Below are 10,319 nucleotides of genomic sequence, written 5' to 3' on the forward strand. Positions count from 1 at the left end.
TCATACAAAGAGTGCAGCAACATTAACTCTGTTGTTAATCCTTCTTTAATATCATCTTTTAAGCCTTCGATGCATGTTTCATACTTTTCATATAGATTATCAAGTCAGCGCCAGGCAGAGTTTGTCTTTGATTACTTGATTTGTAGCTTACATGTTGGTAAGACACTGGCACTAACTGGTGTGCAAGATGCAGTGATTTCCTCTGTGCAGAATGAAGCCTTTTTCATTTTTCAAGAACCTTTAGGCAGCAATTGTTCTTTATCCATTGTTGCCGAGAAGAAGTCAGTTACTGTGAAATGCCGCACTGTAAGTCAATCTGAGTCAAAATGTATTTGTTCATCAGTAAGAACTGCCCTAGAGAATACAATGGAATCTCTGCCTTTTGGTGTCAGTCTAAGCTTGAAGTCAGTTCTGCAGTTGCCTTGTGAGGAAATAGTTGCAGTGGTTGCTGTAAAGAGAGAAACATCCTGCTCTAGATTTGCACCAGAAACTTGGAAGTCGTGTGCATGTGCATGCGGAAGAGATCCTGAAGATGTCCGAGGTGGGAAACAATCCAAGGCCATGTCACGGAAAATGAGGTACATGAACAGTTTACTTTGTAAGCAGACCTTTTTATTTTACCTTTGGTACCTAAACCTTAGGGGAGTTGTAGCATAAATAGGGGATTCGTTGAGGATTGGAGAGGAGAGTTTGTTTTGACCGGAAAGTATAGTAGACCCCACCCTCTGGTAAACTAAGTATTTAATTTAAAAATAATGTGATATTACAGCTATAATCTGCCCGGGGGGGGCCCGAAAAATGCATGAATGGCGGTGCCATTTCCCGAGAAGTGATGCCATATCGGAGTGGGTGGAGGGGGGGGGGTCCAACAAGGTGACACTTTTCATTGCTTCAAGCTTGATAAAAAAAATATTCCTGAGAGGCGACAGGTCTTTTATAGATAAGGCAACCCCTTGCCTTCTAATGGGAGTTGCTGCTTTACAGCATTTGTGGGAGATGTCACCATTCATAAGTGTTGCTGAGTTGTAGGCTCTCTTGCACAGGATGTTGTCTTCTGGAAGGTGTCCAAGGGTAGAGGTTAACAACAACAACAGCAACAATGTACATGTACATATACCATTTACAATGTACATGCAGAGATAAATATACTGTTCTCTGTTATTTAATTCATGAATTTTCTCTTGCTTTATTAGGATGAGGCAAACACCAAACATGCTGACCTTGGAGATGACCAAGTACACCCAGTGGTTGAGCCTTTGTGGTGCATTCTTGAGTACCCAGGCTTAGACAGCAGTTTCACAACATCAGATGTGCAAGCTTCAGGCAGCAATGAACATGTTCCCTACAGACACTGCCTGTTTTGACGAAAGCAATGAGCTTAATGCCTCTTTGTTATCAGTTGACTCCGCATCATCCCTGAACTCGTACCCTCCAAGCCCATCTGATCCTGCAGATGAGATACCTGTTTTCCCCTCAAGTATGTCACCAGCTTCATTTGTTTGCAGTGAATCGGGTTTGACCTTACAAGACAAGCAGTTATCTGTTGGAGGCAACATGCTCCAAGTTGCCATGTTATGATGTCAAGTTATGAAGAAGGTTTAAGTTCAGGTCCAGAAGAAGACTGCCTGATGCAAAAGCAAGAAAAGTGGAGCCATTAGAAGATACTGTTGAAGGGACTCCAGAAGATCACAAACATGGTGCGCAGACTGTTCATCCAGGCCACAACACTGTACCAGAACCTCAGGGAACTCCAGACCCATCTTTTCCCACAGTTTTACAGGGAAGTGAAAAAGCAACCATTTCCATTGACAACCTAATTAAAAAGTTACAAAGTGATGTTGCATTCTATCAGGATCAATGTGATGAATTGAGGCAACAAAATAGCCAGCTGGAGGAGAAGTGGAAGCAGAGTGAAAGAGTACTCCAGGACCTACAGGCTGAAGTAGGAAGACAGCAGTTCCTTGAGTGTAGAGAGAAGCGCAGTGAGAAAATTCTGCGGTCATCCATGGAATATGTGAGCGAGCAGAACAAGTCTTCCACAGCCAGTGGTGGAACTTTTGCCTTTCCTGGAATGGAAGGAAAACTTCTTGGTGGAGAAGGTCCTCTACAAGAGCCATGTAAGCTAAACTTACATAAAGGGCTCCTTAATAATTTGCATAATAGGACTACATAAAATTCTGATGTTAAGTGCGCCCTCCACCAAAAATAAGCATTTTATAATACCTCCCCCCCCAAAATAAAGCTCTCAAACATCAATCCTTCTTATAAGCCCATGGGCTATTAAAGTTTATTAGGTCCTAAACAGAAGCGACTACTCTTGAGGTTGTTTTGTATAATTTTTACTGGATATTTCGGGGACTTTCAATGTTCCCTGTTAACTGTAAAACTTAAAGATTTATAGAAAATTAATGTTCCAGATGCTTATTCCTTTCCAAATGTACAAGGCCAACATTTTTTTAAACTTAAAAATTCCATTTTTACATTAGCCTGACGTAGAATACATGTGCAGTGTATATGCTCACAGAAGCCCAGGTTTAGTATCAGAATTATATACAATCATGGGTAAACAACACCTAGCAATATTCAAATGGGTATACCAGCAACATACTGTATCTGAAACAGTACTTGTTTTTACCATTTTTACTGCAGGTTTTGCACTGCAACAAAGACTCCTGGAAATTTCAAACTCCTTATCAGAAGCTGAGCTAGGGCAGATGAAGTTCCTGGCCAAACCTAATATCAGTTGGGTTCGACTTGCCAAGATCAGGGAGGGTTTTGAGCTGTTCGAAGAATTGGAAATCAGAGGCAAATTGTCATTGACCCATGTGAAAGAGCTACTTCAAGGAATTCGACGTTTTGATCTTCTGGAGAAACTTGATGTTCCTTTAGCTGACAGTGCAGGAACTGGTAAGAAAAACTGTTTTCTCTCAAGGTGTACTAAACTGTGAAAGTGTAAATACATGAATGAACCAAGAGTAGTCAACTTTGTTTGGTATGAGATCGTTGCCAAGTTAAACTGTATATTAAGATAATAAAACTGTTGCCTGGGACGTACATGTATAGTTAACAGTACCACAACTTTCTCATAGCAAGTCGTTAAGTATACTGTAACCAGATTAATGCTCCAATGGGCATTGTTTGTCACACAATTAAGATACATTTTGTACAAGTTATAGAACATTTTTGGTGGCTACCACCCATATCCCTCTCACATTTTGACAACAAGAATAAATCTAAAATTGTAATAAGATGTCAAGCAAGCAAACTAATAATCGGTTGTACAAAAGTAAAAATTCAAAAAACGTGAATTATATCAATGCCTAAACAACCAGTGAAAAGACAAACTTCCCCAAAAATCCCAGAGGTAAATTCCAGAGGTAAATTTATGTTGCCACATGCAGTTTACATAAGATTGTTTACTCTACATGTCACAATTTTACGTGCGTTAGTGGGGGATTATTCATTCATAAACAAGCTGCAATGGCGGTTGTCTAAAGATAGCACCTTTAAGATTCTAATGTTTTTTTTTATTTCACTTTTGATCACTTAATTTATAGCATGGTATCGTCCAAATGATGAGAGAAAGTTGGATAGAATTCCATGTAAGAAATCACCAGGTAAAGACTCCAGTTTATCACTGCCATCAGTAGTCATCCATTCAGAAGAAGAAAAACGGGATGTATTGCCCAAAAGCCATGATGATGCAGCTAATGAACCTTCAGATGGATTACATCTGCAGGATAATGAAGAGAATGACAGGGTGTCAAGCTCTAGTGAAGCAGACTCTGGTTGCAACTTGTCCAGTGGAAACTCAGAAAACAGTGGAGGTGACATGGATGCCTTGACTATGAATGCTGATTGTGACGACTCATCCGTACAGAGTGAGTCCAGTGCTGAAGAACACACTCGCTTCCCTGCCTCATCTAATGGTGGTTTCCTGTCAAATGAAAGTTCTACCACAGCTGATAGTTCATCTGAGTTATCAGCTAGCTCTGAAATGATTGTGCAATCCTTCAGTGATGATTCAACTTCCTCTTCATGCACCTCACAAGATGTGTGTGTTAGCGCAGTGAGGGTCATGCAAGATCTTCCTTCTGATGTGAAGAATCGAGAAAGCTCAAGTGATAGTTCACATAACCCAAAAAGCAGCGAAGAGGAGATTTTGGATTGTTCTCCGTTTCCAAATGATACAGATGAATGTGAAAGTGAAGGCATGGTTACTGCAGAAGCATGTGGTAGAATGGAGAAAGTCTCGGAGTCTTCTGGTGACGTTTGCGATGGTCCAATGAAACCACCTCATTTGGAGGCGAGGTGTGCTGCTGGTGTAGGAAAGGATGTTGTAGACAGTGGTCCTCTTCATGGTCCTAACAGGCTGCGAAGTCGCTCAAATTCAGGCCACATGCCTGGCTTAATGAAAGATGCTCTTCCGGATGGAGACATATCTGTGGAACAAAATTGGTCTGGTGCACGCAGTGGTGTTGGAAAAGACTCCACAGTAGATCATTCGGTCTCTGATGTAAGCACACAATCAAATAAATGGGAGCGCTTAGGAGCTAGACCAAGGGACAGACCCCCTGTGAAAATGGCCCCACTAGCACCCTCACTGGTTGACTTAGTGCCACAAGAGGTTGCAGGACCTGTGACTCATGGAGTGGCTAATTCATTCTTAGCAAAACACTCTCAAGACAAGGGCCTTCATGAAAGTCTTCACCAAGGAAGTGTGGAGAAAGTCTTGTCTAATGGAACTTCATCCCAGGGAGCTTCCTATGTGGATGGAATGATGAGCTTGAGTGAACGTAACAAAGCTAAGCCATACTTTGGCGAATGTCAAGCTGATGTACATAGCACACCGCAGTTTCCCTTTCCTCCCGTACCTGGTGCTGTATATGATAGCCATAATGCAATGGGTGGCTACTCTTATAATTGTCAAACTTATGGTCAAACTGGACTTGGACCAGGACCTTCACCTAGCTATTTTACAGGCAGCAATTGCTTAGTCAATGGTAACTTTCCATCGAGCAGTGCTTTCAATCCCTCAGTTAACAGTTCATTTAAAAGTGACTTTCCACTTGGTACTAGCAGACCTTCAGGAATCGGACATCTTGACAGAGAACCTCATTTACCGTTAAATGGGCAAGTTGGATCGGGATTGTACACATCAGAGCCAATAAATCAACGTTTTGATTCAGGAATGACTGGCTCGTATTTTGGTAATGGCTCATTAATGGGAGCTGCAGAACCTCCATTACCACCCCCTTTAGTCGGCGCACAAAGATACAGTGGTTTTAATGGAAATACTTCAATATGGCTTCAGAACGCGAAAAAACAGCAAACAACCTTGACAGCAAATTCAGGACTAGGAAATCAGTCAAGCATTACTGCAAAAGTTCTTATCGAAAATGCACAGAGTGCTTCGACAGGGAACATTGCACGAGTAGATGTACAGTTAGGAAGTGCTGGCTTGCCACCTCCGACAGTAGCTAGGAGCAATGGAGCTGATATCAGGCATGAATCAGAGGCAGAATCTAGTAGAACAAGTCAGTATGCACTTGGCAGTGTAAGAAGTAATGTGTTAAACACTTCTGGTGCTCGGGTAGCTGAGACTGGTTTGCCTTCTGATAGTTCAAGAGTTTCACAGCTTGTTGCTGGTGCTAACGCAGACGCAAATCCTGCACCACAAGGTGAAGGGTCTTCTTTGCTTTCTGCTTACACTGGAGGTTCAATGTTAAACAGAGACTTTGGTACCGACTCAGTTGAATCCACAGACAACTCGCTGCTTGCCTTAGAACAACGTGTTGAAGAGGCGTGTGCTTTGGTTGAAAGAGTGCTCAGGGAAAGAGAGGAACGGGAAGAGTTTGGAAGGGAAATAGAAAGAAAAGAACGTGAAATAAGAGAACAGAGAGCAAGGAAGAGAAGAGAAAGGGAAGCTAGAGAGCTAGAGGAAGCCAGCAGGTGGCCTCAGGAACAAGAGGCAATTACTGGCCGCTCACAGTGGTTGTGTGAACATTACCAAAGACATTGTAGAGTGCGCTTCCCTTGTTGCAGTCACTTCTATTCATGCCATCGCTGCCACAACAACTCCAAGGCATGCGACAATGAAGAAGCAAAGGCAAGCCATGCGACTCACCTCAAGTGCTCATTCTGTCAACATGAACAAGAGGTGAATGTTTTAATTTGTTAACAAATTTATGCCTAGCTTTGATTTATAACTGGTGTAAAGGAGCTGGGGTGGTGAGAGGTGGGGTGAGGGGAGGGGGAATTCGGGTTGGTTAACCAAATTCTTATCAGAAATGCACCACAGCACATGCACAGTGAGGTCATAAATAAAGCCAGAGTTCAGACATTTTTTTGTGCTACCTACTTGTATAGATGTGTTTGACTTCCAAAATATGAAATACATGGAAATTTTACAAAATAATGTTTGGTTGGATTGTGGCCTGTGAATACAGACACCTTTCGTCACTTCTGGTGACTTTGGTGCTATATTATGCTGTAATCGAAATAGTTTACAAGCTAGGGTAGATTGGTGTGATTGAAAGGTATTGATTGGAAATAAAACTAACTAGGTTTGTTTAGTCTAGAACTACAATTAATGAATGGTAATTAATGAATAGAAAGACCTGTAGATTGTTCCTAAACATTTAAATATTTGTGCCTCTTCTTCTTTGTAGATTGGTGAAGACAGTGGAAAATGCCGCAGTTGTGGAGCCCAGATGTCGGCGTATTTTTGTTCCATCTGTAAACATTTCACCAGTGTGGATAAGAATCCATACCACTGTAAAAAATGCGGAATATGCCGGTGAGAAACAAAAAATATCTTTCCTATTATATAGCTGCAAGCCTATTGCACACAAAACTACGTGTTTCTTTGTATCAAAATAATTATTCTTTGTTTAAAAATAATTATTTTATGATAAATCATCTGTTAAGGTCCCTCACTCATGGTGAAACCAACTTCTTCTAAGTTGTTCTTGTTATTCAGTGCATGTAAAGACAATTTCTCTTTCCTATTCATTCTTTATTCTTCTTAAAGTTTATTTTATGATTGTTGTTTATGCGCAGAAATTGATTATGCCCTTCTGTCCACAATTTGGGCTTTCTGTAAAGTGTTAATCTTTGGCCCTTGGTTAGTGTATGTCTATGTGTTTGTGATTATTATGGATTTCAATATGTCATCTCCTTTAAAAGATGCTAATAGTTTAAGGAAAGAGGTGAAGGGTTACACAGAAATACTCTGTCCTTTTAAGATTGATGTCAGTTCGTTAAATCCCTGATTTTAATCCTATTTCCCACTTATTTGAGGTATATATCATTGTGTTATGTAATATTTGTGTATTTCTCGTGTAAGAATCCACAAGGACAAATCATTCCACTGTGAGGTGTGTAACGTTTGCCTGGACAAACGTCTCGAAGGGAAACATAAATGCAGACCGGATTCTGGGCACGATGAATGCTGTATCTGCTTGGAGGTGAGTTGGTTTAAGATAGTAGGGTACTTTTGTCTTTGTGTGGTTTAACTGCCCCTTCGCGTTAATTGAGAGCTGTCTTTCTGAAAAACACCCACTCAAATTCGCGTCAAAAAATAATTTTGCCTGAAACTCTGGCAACTGAAAGACTTTGGTTTAACTGCCCCTTCCGCGTTAATTGAGAGCTGTCTTTCGGCATGAAAAACACCCACTCAAATTCGCGTCAAAAAATAATTTTCCGCCTGAAACTCGCTTTCCGGCAACTGAAAGACTTTACCGAGGCTAGAACTAAAACAGATTTGGTTTCGATTCAAAAATGATTTTTTGTCCACGTTAGGAGCCATTAAATATTTTGCCCCATCGCATACACCCGCCCCCCGGCAAAATAAACGCCTGCTGACTTTGTCATGTATGCTTTGTTTAGGATGCGTTCAGCGGCTGTCAAATCTTACCATGTTCGCACAAGGTACATCGAGAGTGCGCCATCGCCATGATACAGAATGGAATGTAAGTACACTTCAAATGCTATGCAACTCTTACTCAGTCAGTTACTGTATGTTCTCCTTGTATTTTTGTCTAAAACTCCATTCTTAGAAGAGATTTCGTGACTTTCATTTAGCAGGGAAAACACTCTACACTTCTATTTATAACATTTGGCTAGTGAATGTTGAAAAAATTTTAAGTTAATCACAAATCAAAACGCAGTGGGCAACTAAAAAGATGTAAAAAGATGAAACTCAGTGGGAAAAGATGGTGGTTTATTTCTAAGCCACAAGCCTTTAAGATGGCTGTCTCTCGTTGTGCATCATTCATCGTCTGTTGTACAGGGAAGTAGTAACCTTATCCGGGCTGTTACAACATAGCGTAAAAATCCAGTGCCCGGTAGGAAAAGCAACTAAGAACCAACTGCCAAACTGTAGGGCGCCCCTCTCTCGCAGTAAAAAGAAAGGCCAGCCAAAAAAGAGGAGGGGGGGAAAAAAAAGGGGAAAGAGGGAGAAACTGTAAAACTGTGTTAGACAAAAAAAAAACCTTAGCTTTGATGCATTCTTTTCCAGCTTCGAAACCATTCTGATCCGCTGATCCTGAGTCAGCCGGCTAATACATTTTCAGAACTGTTGTAAACAGAATTAATATTTGTTTGTTCTTTGTATTTATAGTCGCACCTGCCCAGTGTGTCGACACCCACTGTACAGCCCTGCACCTGAGTGAAACGTGCACAGGATAGGGACCTTCAGATCAGGGTACGAGTACGAGATTAAGTACGAGTACGACTTTTCAAACCTTGTGCGTATGCTGTTGACTATCACATTTTACAGTAATCTCGCACTGGTAGTTTCCTTTTCAACAGGTCAGCAACAAGGAGAAGTGAGGGCTCTGGGAACGTAACTGAATCGAAATTCAAAGGTTGTACTCGTACTCGATCTCGTACTCGTACTCTGATCTGTAGGCCCCTAATATTTCCGACCCCACTGATGTTTCTGGTCGGGGCATGTGTTAGTTGGTCTTTCCTTCCTGCTGAGGTCTTGTGTAAATACGCTATTTCTTCATGTCACAGTATTTCATCGGCTAAAGAAGCGTTAAAACCGTTGCCTGGCGAAAGAGATTCAAGATAATTTACAACAAATGGCCTTCATCTTACCTTTCATAGTGCTGCATGCTTGTTGATAGTGCAAATACCGGTACGTTTGAAGGACATTTTACTGAACATTCAGATTTTTTTGCCTGTGCTCATATATGCAGGGTTGTGTTGAACAAAACGTTAAGTTACAGTTGTAGTTTTTCAAGGTTCTTAAAACAATTCATTAGATGAAAAAAATAAAAAATGGTGATGTAGTTAGTATGTATGCTCTTCTCATTTCCCTCGTTATCACAAGCCGGCCTTCCCCTCCATTGAGTGGAAAATGAATGCTGTGTATACTGCCAATCACCACCATTGTGCCCGCAGCATTGGCGATATTTATTGTACAGCAACACTGAACTGAAATAAAAGTCACAACTTCCCCTACAGGAGGAATTTTGATGTGACAATTCTTTTTATTTGCTCGTGTAGACGAGAAAAATTGGCCAATTTTATGTGACAAATATATTTGCTGAGAAGCTGGCGTGACAAATAAAAGTTGTCCCCTACGAAAAATTGCTTTTGTAGACGACTCGTCACATAAATTGTGACAAATGTCGTCAGCATAACTGGTCCCCAATCTCCCACTGGGCACTGTTTGCGCGTATCTCTGCTGTCCAAGGTCATTTCTGGCGCACTAAACATTGAACTGCGGACAGACCTACTGACAAATAATTGTTGTGTTATCTTTACGATCAAATGTATTTGTCACCAAAAAAAAAAAAAAATTCACACAAATTTCCCGTGTAAACGCGGCTTTAAATTTCAAGGGAGGACTGATCAGCCCGGCCGCTTACTGAATTCACAGAAAGAAGCTAGCACTTTGCTGGGAGGCATTCGTTTGTGCAGAAGTATGCACGCAGGCTACCTCAAACGGTACATCCCTCTGTAACAGACCCAGTGGAACCCGACCCAGTGGATTATTTTCCCCTACCCAGTGAAAATTTAGGCTCCCCGGTACTCAGCGAATATTTTGATTTCACCCGCCTATTTTTATGCTTCTCCAGTGACTGTGCGGTGTGACACTTGTCGCGCTTCTAAAACACTCGGTTGCACCTCGTGTTTTAAGGTGACTCGATCGAAATAAATTACGGGCTGTATGTCTGTCAAAAATTTCTAATAACTTCACCAATTCTGACTCGATTTCCTTCAAACTTTCGCATTTTACTCGAAATTTATCGAAGCATAATACGCACGTCAATATGTCGATGTAATTATCGTGAGGTTTGCGCGAT

At 41.2% G+C, this 10,319-nt stretch overlaps 1 protein-coding gene and 1 long non-coding RNA gene across 3 annotated transcripts in view; one reads left to right on the top strand and one right to left on the bottom strand.

The window, feature by feature from the left end:
• Positions 1-10,319, bottom strand: part of LOC144656658 (uncharacterized) — a 523,850-nt gene that overhangs the window by 88,606 nt on the left and 424,925 nt on the right. The gene's annotated exons all lie outside the window — the stretch shown is intronic.
• LOC144656638 (uncharacterized) lies at positions 1,873-9,303 on the top strand. 2 transcript variants are annotated; one of them, XM_078516886.1, is made up of 8 exons: positions 1,873-2,117; positions 2,650-2,907; positions 3,558-6,160; positions 6,672-6,799; positions 7,349-7,469; positions 7,891-7,973; positions 8,624-8,686; positions 8,920-9,303. In XM_078516886.1, the coding sequence occupies exons 1-7, from the start codon at positions 2,006-2,008 to the stop codon at positions 8,673-8,675; spliced, it is 3,357 nt and encodes a 1,118-aa protein (XP_078373012.1). In that variant the 5' UTR covers positions 1,873-2,005; the 3' UTR covers positions 8,676-8,686; positions 8,920-9,303. The 2 variants fall into 2 exon arrangements, with proteins under 2 accessions (XP_078373012.1, XP_078373011.1); XM_078516885.1 differs by having other exon boundaries at positions 8,624-9,303.

Source organism: Oculina patagonica, chromosome 6, assembly GCF_052425735.1.
Source record: "Oculina patagonica isolate OP01 chromosome 6, crgOcupat, whole genome shotgun sequence".
NCBI classification, from domain to species: Eukaryota; Metazoa; Cnidaria; class Anthozoa; order Scleractinia; family Oculinidae; genus Oculina; species Oculina patagonica.

What these genes read in the sequence shown, in the direction of transcription:
- LOC144656638 (XM_078516885.1), top strand. Translation starts at nt 2,006, where the DNA reads ATGGAATATGTGAGCGAGCAGAACAAGTCTTCCACAGCCAGTGGTGGA. An exon ending in AGGTCCTCTACAAGAGCCAT is followed by an intron (nt 2,118 to 2,649) that starts GTAAGCTAAACT and finishes TTTTTACTGCAG; the next exon opens with GTTTTGCACTGCAACAAAGA. An exon ending in GCCATGATACAGAATGGAAT is followed by an intron (nt 7,974 to 8,623) that starts GTAAGTACACTT and finishes TTGTATTTATAG; the next exon opens with TCGCACCTGCCCAGTGTGTC.